The 13,312-nt window shown below is 49.2% G+C and overlaps 1 protein-coding gene across 4 annotated transcripts in view; it reads right to left on the bottom strand.

Moving 5' to 3' along the window:
* Positions 1-417: 417 nt before the first annotated feature.
* Positions 418-13,312, bottom strand: part of BCL11B (BCL11 transcription factor B) — a 104,040-nt gene continuing 91,145 nt past the window's right edge. For all 4 annotated transcript variants that reach the window (XM_077941687.1, XM_077941685.1, XM_077941686.1 and 1 more), the window contains one exon: positions 418-7,331. In XM_077941687.1, coding sequence (XP_077797813.1) covers positions 5,287-7,331 — 2,045 coding nt within the window. In that variant the 3' untranslated portion in view covers positions 418-5,286. The remainder of the gene's footprint in view (positions 7,332-13,312) is intronic.

Genomic DNA, 13,312 nt, shown 5'->3' on the forward strand with positions numbered 1-13,312 from the left:
GCTGAATTAGGCTCAACTTGAGTCTAATCATTCCTAACCAAGTGTATTTTCTTTTCAATTACTTGTTCACAAGTTCAGTCGGATAGGAGAATCACCTGGATCATTTTCAAAAATGCTGATACGGGGACCTGCCTCCAGAGATTCTAACAGAATTGGTCTGGGATGTCTCCTGGGCCCTGAGATTTTTAAAAGCTCCCAGAAGATTCCCATGTGCAACTGGGCCGAGAACCACTGTTCTAGATCACACTGCTGCACAGGGGCTGAGAGAACTATAGGGCTCTCGTGCCATGATTTCCTGTCATCCTCTCAATGGGCTTAAAGATTTGGGTCAGGAAGAAAATGGAGAAAGACCTTCAGTTCGCCCTTGGAAATAAGCTGTCCATCCCCCACCTTTAAAAGACACAGAAAAGGACAAGGTTTGGAGATCAAGTTAAATGTCCAATTTATTTTTATAACTTGAAACCAGAACAAACTTGGTTTTGAACAAGCGTACAAATGAAATGGCAGACACATGCTGAACTCAACATTGTGACATTAAGGAAAAAAAGAGGCCCAAAATCTTGTACAGAGAATAAAGGAACAATAAATATTTTACTAAGCCATATTGAAATGACCTCTGTCATCTCAACATTTTATCCATAATAAAAAAAAAAGTGCCTGTTTCTTAAACAGAGCACAAATACCAAGCAATAATAAATAGTTCCAAACTTGTAGTAAAAGACAAAACCTCCAGGTAAACAACAAAAGCTCATACAATAATAGAAAAGGTAATAAAAATATTTTGCCTTGCCAGTACAAATGCAAACAACTTAAATCAATGGGACTTTGCTTTGCAGGGCTGAGTTACAAGGAGCACCAAAATCACGGGTTTGCCTGTGTTCCACGAGACCTTCGGCTGACAGTTACTTAGGACTGGGATGAAAGGCTGATTTCCTTACTTTTCACATTTTGCTTAGAGTAATTCAGTCTCCTCCTCTCCTCATGAAAGACTCTCTAATGGCAAGTGGCGGGTTCCAATTGGGGGCAACTTTGAACAAAGTTGTGGCAGTGTGGAAACCGGCCTGAGGTTGGCTGGGTCACCCATGCTAGAGGCCTCTCTCGGGATCACCTGCTTCCATGTTGGTTTTTTAAACACAAAACGGAAGCAAAGTTCTCTCTTCTCTGCAGTCACAGAGACACACAATGCTTGTGCTTTGAGATGGCTTAGTCCTGGCAATCTGGTAAGCTGGTGAGCACTGGCTAGCTGTTATGACTACAGGAGGGCCACCCTGGAGGCACTCCAGGACCTCAGCGGGGCATCCAAAGGCAACAGCAGCCCCTGGATCTGCAGGTAGGAAACTGCAGTAGGAAACTGAAATCTCAGCTTTCTCTCCCATTCCCTCCCCCTTTTTTTAACTTTGCAAAGGTAAGTGGCAAGGAGGAAAGAGTGCATTGAACAGAAAAGCTTCTGCATTTGGTAAGGAATTGCCCAAAAGGATGCTTGGTTACACTTTCATAACCTGAAATAATGGTTTCTTACATTTCCTGAAATAAAAAAATGGCTTCCTGATATTGGTATTTTATTTAAAAATGCATTATTCCCTCATCCAAAAGACCACCACTTTATCTTAAAGCTACTTGGCTTTACAAAAAAAAAAAAATTAAAATAGAGGATTAGGGGAGGAACAGATAACGAAGAAAGAAATTAAATAAAAAATGAAAAAAAAAAAATAAAGGACCAATGGAGGATGAAGGATGGAGAGGAAACACAGGGGAAGGAGAGAGAACGAGATATGGAAAGGCACCAAATTCATCCCAGGCCCTGGCATTCGGAAACTGACGGAATGTAGGTTTCAGAGAGCAAAGCAGCAAAGCAGGGAAGAAAGACAAGAGGCCAACACTCTCCACGGCACGAAAGGTCCTGGCTGTGATGGAGTCTCCTTCCTGAAATCCAATTTGTACCGGTCTCAACAGCAGGTCACTTCACTCGGACCCAGCTGAATCACCAGCTCCTTTTATGATATTTGTGTTTGTTTCACAATTTCTCAAGGACTAAAGCAGCTCGGTTTGCATTGCTTTCTGCTGGTAAGGGCGGGAGAGGTGGTGGTGGTGACCGCCACAGAAGTGATGGTAGAGAAGGAAGATGTTCTCTCGCTCTCTCTCCTCTACATCTGACATCTTACAGATGGCCTCTTAGAGAAAGGGAAGACAATGTGGAATGTTACTGACATCTTTACAAAAACTGATTTTTTTTTTCCACTCAACACAAATAAAGAATTTCCCATCCGGTCTGCTGTGGCCACACCAAGGAGCCTTGATGCAAGGTTCGGGCGTTCAGAGAGAAGCCCAACACGAACGGTTCTCTGTGTAGGCCAATTCCGACAAAAAATATATACAACTAAATGATTTGTGAACCAAAGCATTTAACTACTTCCTTTTGTTTCTTTTTCTCAAAGGTTGTCAAACAACCCTTTTTCTCCTGTACAATAGGACTTAACATACAAATTTTTTTTTTTTGCAATATTTTATCCTGCCAAATTAAAAAAATATATTATGGCAGCCTGTTTGTTTTTGTTTTTTTTTTCTTTTTATTTCCAAATTCACTAACAAAAAGGTACATTAAATCCCTTTAAAAGGACAAGCTTACAGTTAAAAAATTACGAGCTCCAGTAAAAATACAGCAAGTGCCTACATCATATGAACCAACCAATATATCCATTCCAGAGGGAGGCGGGAAGAGAAAAATAAGTACAGGTCAGAAATGTGATTTTTTTTTCTGCAAAGCAATAACAATATTAAGCACTTTTTTTCTACATACTTTTTCTACATGGTGTAGCAATCCCCTTTGAATCCCCAAATACAAGTTTCTATACATTTTTTTTGAAATAAAAATTCAACACCCAAGGCAGAAAAAAATTTACTAAAACTCCGACTTTACAGTTACTGTGACAAGAACAAATTTATAGACCCACCATTTAAATTTTACTGCAACATTTTCAAGGAAAAGAAAAGGGTATTTTTTTTTCTTGTTTTGTAAAATGCCCAGGCATTCTCGATTATTACAAATACTGGTCCACTTTTACAGTAATCAAGAAATTTTAATATATATAATATATACTAAAACCCCGTCACCAAAAGAAAACAATATACACGCGGCCACTGTGGCATTTTTGTATAACCTATTAAGCAAACTTTGAAAAAAAAATGATCGCTCCAACACACATACACACAATTTTTTTTACCCTTGTATGTACCCAATACTGTAAACGTATTTTTAAGACAGAGTGCACTAAATTTAACTTTAGAAAAAATTAGCCGTTGTTCCTGAATTGTTTTTGTTTTGCTTTTCATTCAACGATATCAACTTGTAACTTGTGTCACTTGAGTTTTAATTCAGCAGTAAATCACCTCCACTCCATATCTAAGCAGCGTTGTCCCAAAAACAAAAGGGGCTGAGGATAATTCAGCTAATGGATGTCCAAGGTTGTGCTGGGTTTATTTCTTCATTTGATTGGGTCTTATGGCATTTCATATCCTCTATCTTCAACCAGAATTTTTTTTTTTTTTTTACTTAAAGTAAATGTGGCTTTGTTAGTTTCTAAAGAATGTACTTTTCTTGTTTTACTTTTTTAAAAAGTCTTTTCATTTCAAAAAAAAAGTTTTGCATTTGTCTCAAGAGACTCAAATAGGAAGATCAGTTTTCAAGGCACTCACATCAAATTGAATGGCAGTAGAAAAACTGTCCTATAAATTATTATTTTATTTTGTTCTTTATAGTGCCAGTATTGTGAATGCCACGCTTAGCAACACTGACACTCAATCTCAGCTGTCCCTTACAGTTTAACCCACCTCTGGGCCAAAGAGAAGAATATGCTGCAATTTCTTGTTTAGAAGCCATTTAATTTAAATGCAAACAAAAGCTTTAAAGTGCGGGTCAACAGAATTCAAATGTCTAATCTTAACAGTTCAATGTTTAGTACCTTCCAACCTAATGAGATAGAAAACAAAACAAAACAAAAAAAACCTGGGAAGTAGCGCTGGGCACCTTCTGATGGAACTCCTCCCGTGCTTTTTCAGTAACAGAGAATAGAAATTTGGAAGATCCCACCCCACCCATCCCTACAGTATCATCAGTGTGCATTAAATGAGAGAACACTAACTCCAATTCATTAGGGCATTCGTCTGCTTGGGAAATGATCAATGACCCCTTGTAGCAACATAGGATTTGAGATTTATGTGGTGGGGGTGATAAAGAGAGAAGCCGTCAAGCCAGAAAACGCCTAAAAGAACACCGCTAGTTTCTTCCTTTTTGTGTCACTGCAGGCCACCCCATCTCCCCAAAAAGGTACCCCTCAGCCCATTTTATGTAGCCTAATCTACAGCGAATAGCAGCCATGGCACCCCAGGGCACGCCAATATTCCAAGAAAATGATAGTATCTGCTGGTCATGCACAACCTGAGAATGCTGTCGGGCCATTTCCCAGAGGAGCCCTCCAAAATCCTCTCTGGCGGTGCTGAGTCTGTGGGGTGCCTCTTCTAGCACCACCACTCAAGGCTTCCCTTATGTAATATGAAAGCTGAAATCAACACACAAAAGGCCGCTTTACTTGGGACGACATGAGTGCTCCATCTCCATTCCAACTCTGAAACAAAGTGCTACGACTTTAAAGATTGTTATCCGCTGTACATCCACATCCCCCACCCCAAAAACAAAAATAAAAATAAAAAAAATTTTTTAAAAACTGCATGCCACTTTTTATTTCAGGACAAAAAAAAAGAGGAAGGAATGAAAAAGTAAACAACTTTAAAAGTCATTTGAGTGTTGGCTTCTTCACAAGAAATTACACATGCTTAGCTTAAATTTCAAAAAAGCAGCACCACCCCTCCCCCCAAATTATAATTTAAAAGATATGCTTCCCCTCTAACATTGCTTGCGAGTCATTGCTCAGGCTACTACCGGGTTTAAAAAAAAAAATAAAGGGATGGATACCCAACAAAATCTCTTAAAGGAATTCAAACAGAAAAAATAATAATAAAAAGTACCTGCACATGCCAAAAAAATTACAAAACCCAATAAATACAGAAATTATTGCACAGTTAAAAGGCTCCACAATTTGTACTGCCTTAATCAACCCTCGGGTTTCCATAGGACTTCGCAGACACAGGTTAGGTTGGAGTGCCGCCTCCCCTGGGCCCCGGGGACACGCGGGGTGCGGGGTGGCGGTGACACGGAGGCAAGTCAGGTCAGCATTCTCTCGGTTGGCAACGGTTCCACTGTACAGGTGCGGGGCGCCAGGGCCCGCGCGCTTAGCTCCTCTCGGCCTGCTCGATTTTGACGTCGTTAGTCAGCAAGTGCTCGCCGTGCCACTTTTTCATGTGTTTCTCCAGGGTGCTGTAGACGCTGAAGGGCATCTGGCAGATGTCGCAGCGGTACACCTCCTTGCCGATCTGCCCGTGCGTCTTCATGTGGCGCGTGAGCTTGCTGCTCTGCGCGCATGCGTAGTTGCACAGCTCGCACTTGTAAGGCCGCTCGCCGGTGTGGCTCCGCCTGTGCACCGTCAGGTTGCTGCAGTTCTTGAACACCTTGCCGCAGTACTCGCACGTGTCGCTGCGGCGGCCCTCCTTGGAGCTGGGCCGCCCGGGGCCGGGGCCGCCCAGGTGCGGGGTGCTGCCTCCGCTGGCCGTGCCACTGCGGCCCGAGAGGCCGCCGTCCAGCAGGTCCCCGGGCGGCGTGGAGAAGCGCAGGCTGCCGTTCTCGGACGAGTGCTCAGACGACGTGGCGAAGGGCGACTGTCGTGCGTCCGTGAAGCCCAGGAAGGGGTCCTTCATGAAGTGCCGCGACGCCGCGTAGCCCACCAGCCACTGCGAGTACACGTTCTCGGACGGGATGAGCGCGGCGGGCGGCAGCTCCAGGTCCTTCTCCACCTTGATGCGCTTGGCGGCGCTGTTGAGCCCCGGGCTGGGCAGCGGCGCGGGCTTGCGCGGGAAAAGCCCAGGGAAAGGCTCGGTGCCCGGCGCGAAGCCGCCCCCGCGCCCGTTGACCGCGCCGCCCGCGCCCGTGTCCCCGCAGCCGCCCGCGTCGTCGTCGTCGCCCGCGTCCCCGCCGCCAGCCGCGCGCTTCAGGAAGGCGCCGCGCTTCTGCTTGTCGGCCAAGAGCTCGCCATACTGCGGCAGTGCGCCCAGGCCCACGTTCTCCATGACCTTGCCCAGCACCAGGGCCTTCTCGTCAGCCAGTGCCTTGGCCGCGCCGCCCCCCGCGCCCGGGACCCCGGCCACCCCGCCACCGCCGTTCTCGCGGTTGCGGCTCAGCTCCGAGTCCATGCTGAAGCTCGACTCGGGCCGGCTCTCGTTCTCCAGCAGCAACTCCTCCTCTTCCTCCTCCTCCTCCTCGTCCTCCTCCTCCGGCTCGTGGCCCAGCGACGGGTCGCTCTCATGGTGGCGGAAGTCGCCATCGGCCGCCTTGAGGCCCTCGCCCGCCAGCTCGCTTGTGCCGGGCTCGGGGGAGCTGGCGGCCGAGAGCCCGTCGTCGGAGCGGCCAGCCAGCGAGCCGGCCTTGTGCATGTGCGTCTTCATGTGGCGCTTGAGCTTGCTGGCCTGCGAGCATGCGTGGTCGCACAGCTGGCACTTGTAGGGCTTCTCGCCCGTGTGACTGCGCCTGTGCACAATGAGATTGCTCTGGAACTTGAAGGTCTTGCCGCAGAACTCGCACGACTTGCTCTTGGCCGGCGGCTGCGGGGGCGGCGTGCCGCCAGGGGGCATGGGCGGCAGCGGCGGCGTGCTCAGGAACGGGGACTTGGGGCTGGGCTGGAAGGGGTTCAGGAGCCGGTGCATAGGGTTTCCGCGGCCCGGGGACACGGGCGGCGGTGTGGAGCTGTTGCCCGCCAGCTCGCGGAGCCGCCGCGAGAAGTCCATGGCGGGCGAGTCGATGGCCATGGGGTTCAGGCGCATGACTCGGTCGAAGGCACTGGGGTGCTGGGCAACGAGCCCCATCTCCTCGGCACTGAGGCGGTGCGGGTCCAGGTGGTGGCGCGGCGGGGGGCTGAAGAGAGGCGGCGTGCCCGGCAGGCGGCCCTCGCCGAAGCCGGGGTGGTCCCGCAGGATGGGGCCCGTCATGCGCAGCAGGTTGAAGGGGTTGCTGTCGCCCAGGAAATTCATGAGCGGGGACTGCGCCACGGCCTCCGGCCCGAGCGGCGGCGGGATGGTGAGCCGTGGCGTGAGCGAGCTGCTGGCCGGCCCGGGCTCCAGGTAGATGCGGAAGCCGTGCGTGTTCTGCGCGTGCTGCAGCAGGAACCACGCGCTGTTGAAGGGCTGCTTGCATGTTGTGCAAATGTAGCTGGAAGGCTCATCTTTACCTGGGGAAACACACGGACAGAAAGGCAGAGACAGCGTGAGAAGCAGCAGCGGGGCGCGGGCACCGCAGGGCCACTGGCCTGGGGGATGCGGCCCAGGCCGATCCGGGATCCCAGTACCCTGCCTGACAGGGACTGCAGGGTGGCTTTCAAGCAGGCCCGGCCTTGTCTCCACCTGGCTGGGGGGCCGAAGAGGCCAGGGTCTGTGGGCAAGCGGCCCTGGCCACCTAGGCACCAGCGACTTACTTCAATTGTGTAAAGGCCCGCCTTGCTCCCTCAAAGGAAAGGGATTATGAGCCCCATTACCTCCGAGACCACGGGAGATCGTGTTTGTGAGAATACGATCCAGTAGTAGGAATTCTGTCAAGGTTGGACTGTGTAACAGCCCTGGCAAATCCCAACCCTCCAGGATGCTCCACACCCGAAACCATCTAGGCAAGGGTTTCTCAGTCAAGGCACTAGTAACATTTACATCCTAATTCTTTGGGTGGTGGGGGCTGTCCTGCACATTGCAGGATGTTGAGCAGCATCCTCTGCCTGCACCCACTAGATAGATGACAGGAGCATCCACCTCCCCCAGTTGCGAGGACAAAAAATGTCTCCAGCCTTGCCAAATCTTCCCAGGAAGGCGGGCAAGATCACCACCCCCTTTGAGAACAACCAATTCTGATATTTGATTCCAGGGAGTTGTACAGAAGCACAAATCGAACTGTACCATCCTGCGAACTTTTTTTTTTTTTTTTAAGAGAAATAACTGCAATACCTCTGCAACGTTTGGGATTTTTAGCTATGGGAAATTCTCGTGTTTCCTACACCACCGTCTGTGCAGAAAGCACTGTACACCTGAACATGGATTCGTAGGAACAGAAGAAATTTAACATGCCGTGAAGACCCGCTACTACTGTGACAGCTGCCCCCACCCCGTGTCCTCACAGACACGCCCAAACACCGCTTGGAATTCCACCTCCAGACCCCCAGGGAAGGCGGGGGCACACTGGCCTAAATGAGTCTTTCAAAGTCCTCTGCCAGAATACTAAGCAAGGAATGAACATCCTCACATCTGACAGGGCAGTCAGGATGAACAGTGGCAAATGCTGACGTGTTAGCAACTGGCTCTGGTGACACACATGGGCAGCAAATTGTAGCGGACACTCTTGGTACGGAGCCAAAACGTCATGGTCTTTGTCCATCACTGAGACTGTCACAAAATGGAGGCTGAACATTTCCTCCGGAACCCGTCCTGTGGATGCCCTCCTGCACCTGTGGGTGAAGCTCGCCGCTTTTCCAGCATGTACCTCTCCTAATACTCTGCCTAAAAGAGATGGTGCAGACGGGACCCATCTTCCATCATCGCACTCACTAGCTGGGGAAGCAAGAGGAACAAGAATCGCAGCTCAGATCTGGCAGAAGACATGGCATGAGAGATGTTGAAAGACCCGTTTTGTTTTCTCAAACTTTCTTCTACCTGGAAGATTTTAATGCAGATGCTAAAGTCCAGGAGCCACAAGCTCTGGTGAAGTCAAACGTGCAAATGAATGACCATACCCAGTATCAGTAAGGTGCCGTGGGAAGTGGAGAAAACAGTCCCGTCTCACCCTCTCCACCAATCGATTACAGGCCTTCTGAAATCCTAGGCAGACAGCATTTTTATTTTCCACCCACTAATTATGTTTCTGGAAGGCTGCACTCTTAGCAGTGTTTATAGGCACATAAACCTTCGTTTGGAAACCATCTTTTAAAAATCAAGTGACTCGGGGACCAAATACCCTGAATTCCATCCAAGGGCTTCAGTCTTGAGTGTGGCCTGTGCCTCTGTCTGAACCTGGGCTTGCCAGTTTCTGAGGGGCCGGGACCTCCCCAAGACATCCCATGCCTGCAGCATCACAGAAGGCTTCGTGCTGTCTGAGGGGCAGGGTGGAGATCCCCCCCACGACCTCAGAACCAGTTGGCCCAGGACACCAACACTAGAAACCGAGCCACGCTTTTACGAGTTTGGCATTACATAGGGATTCTTTCCCTCTCCTCTCCTATTCTGTGTGTTTGGTGAGGAGAAGACGTTGGTAGGGAAGACAGAAATGAAAAAGGAATTCTGAAGTTCGGCCTCATCCCTCTTTTAAAAACAGCTCAAGGAGCACCTCTGAGGCTGTCTTCTTTCTCCAGGGTGTCTGGGTCATTTTCCTGTCTCAGTCCTCCAGGTAACTCAGTTCTCCCATGAAGGAGCCCCTGAGGGGAAGCCTCCCCACCTCGGACAGGGCAGGGACGCCTTCCCAAGGCCCTGGGTGGCCGCGACTCTCCCCATAAGGCCACCCCAACACCCCAGCCCTCCCCTTCTGTGCACCCCACCCTCAGCGAACAGAGGAAGTGCCCACCAGCTTCTCTGGGGACAGCATTTCTGTCCTCCGCTTATTAGTGAATGTACTTGGGGAACAGCAGGCCTTAGCTCAGACAGCCTCACAGGAGAGCTGGCCAGAAGCCATACTTAGACGACTCCTCACACCCTTTTGGGGAACAAGGCAGAATAAATAAGTAATAAAAAAAGAAGCTAGATACACGTCCCTTTCTGACACAGGAGTTAATAACACAAATGAAGTGCCCCTTCCACCTGGGTTATAGATCTTCAAATTAAAGATGGTTCCTGTACCCTGCACCGCCCTTCAGCCACTCCAATTAATCAATTCACGGCTTTCCATCGCTCCAGTTCCTCATGTTTTCAAGTCAGGCCACCTCCCTTCCCCCAATCTTTTTTTCATCATCTGTTTCCCTGGGAAGTGCTCCAAAGCACTTCCTGTTTCTTGATCAGGGTGGCCACAGATTTTCTAGAAAGTTCTGTGGCTGGTGAGGAAAGAACGTGGCTATCAGAGGAAAATGCAGAGCTCCTAGGCAGGCCAGCAATGAAGGCGGCTCTACAGCCGAAATGGCCAAGTCAGGTTTTTCAATGCAAAATGGTAGTTACTGGAAGTCAGGTAGCTACACATGCTAAAGAGCTCAAGTGTTCCCACTTCTTGTTTGTTTGCTTTAAATGCTTCTGGCTGGGCATGGTGGCTCACACCTGTAATCCCAGCACTTTGGGAGGCCGAGGCAGGCAGATGACTTGAGGTCAGGAGTTCAAGACCAGCCCGGCCAATATTGGGAAATCCTGTCTCTGCTAAAAATATAAAAATTAGCCGAGTGTGGTGGCAGATGCCTATAATCCCAGCTACTTGGAGGCTGAGGCAGGAGAATCGCTTGAACCCGGGAGGCGGAAGTGGCAGTGAGCTGAGATCGCACCACTGCACTCCACTGAGATCACACCACTGCACTCCAGCCTGGGCAACAGAGCGAGAATCCATCTTAAAAAAAAAAAAAAAAAAAAAAAAAAAAAAAAAAAAAAGCTTCTAAAACTAACTTGGAGCAACATAGGGAGGGAGTTACCTGTCCATAATTCACCATCAGGTGAGAAGAGCGATGTTTATTCATCAGGCTGGATTTCAGGGCCACCTGTCCTGCCCAGGAAGCTCTTACTGGACCAGTGTCCGTGAACCTCTTTGGTTCCAATACTTCCCTCTACACAATGGCAAGATTTCACTGCAGGCAATGGCCTCCAGTGCAGGATCTGATGCCTTCCGATATCCTAAAATCGCCCAGCCCTCAGAGGCCCACCCTAGACAACTTTCTTTCCAGTCCCCCCTCCCTTCTTTTTTTAATAAAATGTTCATTTCCTTATTATTACTCCATGGTTATCTCTTGCCCAGAAGCAGCCCTGAGCATGAGGCTTGCTCACTTTTAGGAACAGAACGATGTCAGAAAGTCTTTGAAGAGTCACTCAGAACATTTTTCTATTTGAAAACTTGCTAAATATTTTAAACACATGGCACGCAGTCTTGGACGGCTCATATTTAAGTGCAGAAAAAGACCCCTAGTGAGCAGGCTGCTTCTGACTGGGGCTGGCCCACTCCCCTTCCCGGGACCAGATGTTTCTTGGCTGTCACCCCCCTCCAGGAACTCAGGGTCACCTGCCCACAGCTGGAGGCTGCACTGTAGAGAGGGGTGACAACTTTATGCTCAGCCCAGACAGGCTGCTGAGATTCCCACTGATAGGTCAAGGCCTAGATTATTTAGAAGCGATTTACCCAGCAACATCAAGCCTGGCCTACAGACCTAGAAACGTCAGCTGCACTTGGCTCACTAAGTCACGCTTGGCGACTCAGACCCAGGGCCTCGTCTTCCCTTGCTTCTTTCGGTCCTCCTTCCTTTCTCAGACGTTTTTTTGTATCCATTGACAGAAACTCACACTGGATCTTCTTTGCTCCACTGGCTCTAGACAGAGCTCCTGGACATCTTTCTCAAATGCAATACCCTGGGTCATGAGAACCCTGGACAGCAGCAGTGCGTCCATACCCCTCTGCCTTGGTGTTCCCAGAAGGGGGAATTCAGTCAAGTCATTTAACCTCTCTGAGGCTTGATTTCCTCATCAGTAGAACGGGAATAATATACCTGGCTCCGGAGAGGGCTGGGGAGACCGAATGAGCTCCTGTATGTGGGCACAGCCTATAAATCGCACATAGCTATGCAGGCGTTACGACAGGTTTTGCACGTTTTGCTTTTTTATTATCCACCCTTGTACCTGGCCATGGATGTTTCAGGGATGACTTTCAGTATAATTCCAGCAATAATGAAACCCTGGAGGACATTTAATGCAGCCTGCCTCATGCGTTAGAGGTTCTAGGGAAGCAGAAACTTGCAAACATTGAGGAAACATCGTTTTTTATTATGATTGGGAACCGACATGCAACTGGACTCCTGCAATGAAATGTGACTCTCCCTCTGCCATTAGGCTTTTTTATGAGCATTTAAATAATTGTTCCTCCTTATTAAGCTAGTTACTCTAATAATACCAGTAAAGGTATCAGAGATGTTCAATAAAAAACACACCTTTAATTGAAATTATTATCCAATGAAAAGGCCGTAATTGATAGTGGTCCTCCTAAGGCCAAGTGATACCAAAGGGAAGGGCATTCCTGCCTGGGTGAGATTTAGTGGCCCACTGCTGTTCGAGAAGGAGCAGCAAGGAGACACCCCCTCAACTCAAGCAGGGCCCGGGGTGATATCCCGAGGCTGGGGGGCTAAAGTAAGAACTGGGTCCTGGCTTCACAGGCCCCTCTACAGGTTGCAAAACATTTTACCCTAGGCATGGCATTTCCCATGCATTCACTCAAACCATCTTTGCTAACTGTGGCCTCGAGGGGGGCCAGGCAAAAACTGTATCCCAGTTGGCACGTGAACATACTGATGCTCAGAGAAGCAAAGTGGCACAGCCAGAAAGGCGCAGACCACGCCCCTCTCAGGCTTCCGGACCCCTGAGCAGGCTCCAGGCCCACCTCAGCACACAGCACCACCTGAGGGATTTATCGTCAGGGCCTGTTTCACAATGAAAATGGCCAGGAAGGAGGTTCTCCCACCACACTGTGAGTGTCCTCCCAGTGGAAGGCACTGATGATGCTTGGATGGAACCTGGTCAGGTCCACCACAGGCCTTGACCCTGGAGAGGATAAAGGGAGACGTTTCACAGAGCGAGCAAGCAAGCCTGCTGGGTGTGACACGCCACTGCGGACCTGGTGAGGCAGACACCAAAGTGGCCGAATCCAGGGATGGGAAGCCGGATCCCAGGGCCCCCTGTGGCAGCTCCCTTCCCCGCTGTGGACTTCAGGGTACCCAGTACCCAAGGAGATGGCTGGTTTCACCGGCCAACCACTAAGTCTGCCTCCAGAATCTGTCTGCTAAAGATGCCCTCTCCACAGTTACAAAATGATCGTAATTATCAGTGTTATCCCTCAGTTGTGTAGACTCCTTATTCATTTAAAAACTATCCTCTTTCATGACGTCAGAAAGGAGATGTCAGTTGGGCACCTCAGGGGTCTATATGTTTCATGTCTATATCATTCCTGGGCATAGCCATCTGCAGAACTGATAACCATCCTTGCCTGTTCCAAATGCATTCTGTGAAA

This window comes from Macaca mulatta, chromosome 7 (genome assembly GCF_049350105.2).
Source record: "Macaca mulatta isolate MMU2019108-1 chromosome 7, T2T-MMU8v2.0, whole genome shotgun sequence".
Taxonomy (NCBI): Eukaryota; Metazoa; Chordata; class Mammalia; order Primates; family Cercopithecidae; genus Macaca; species Macaca mulatta.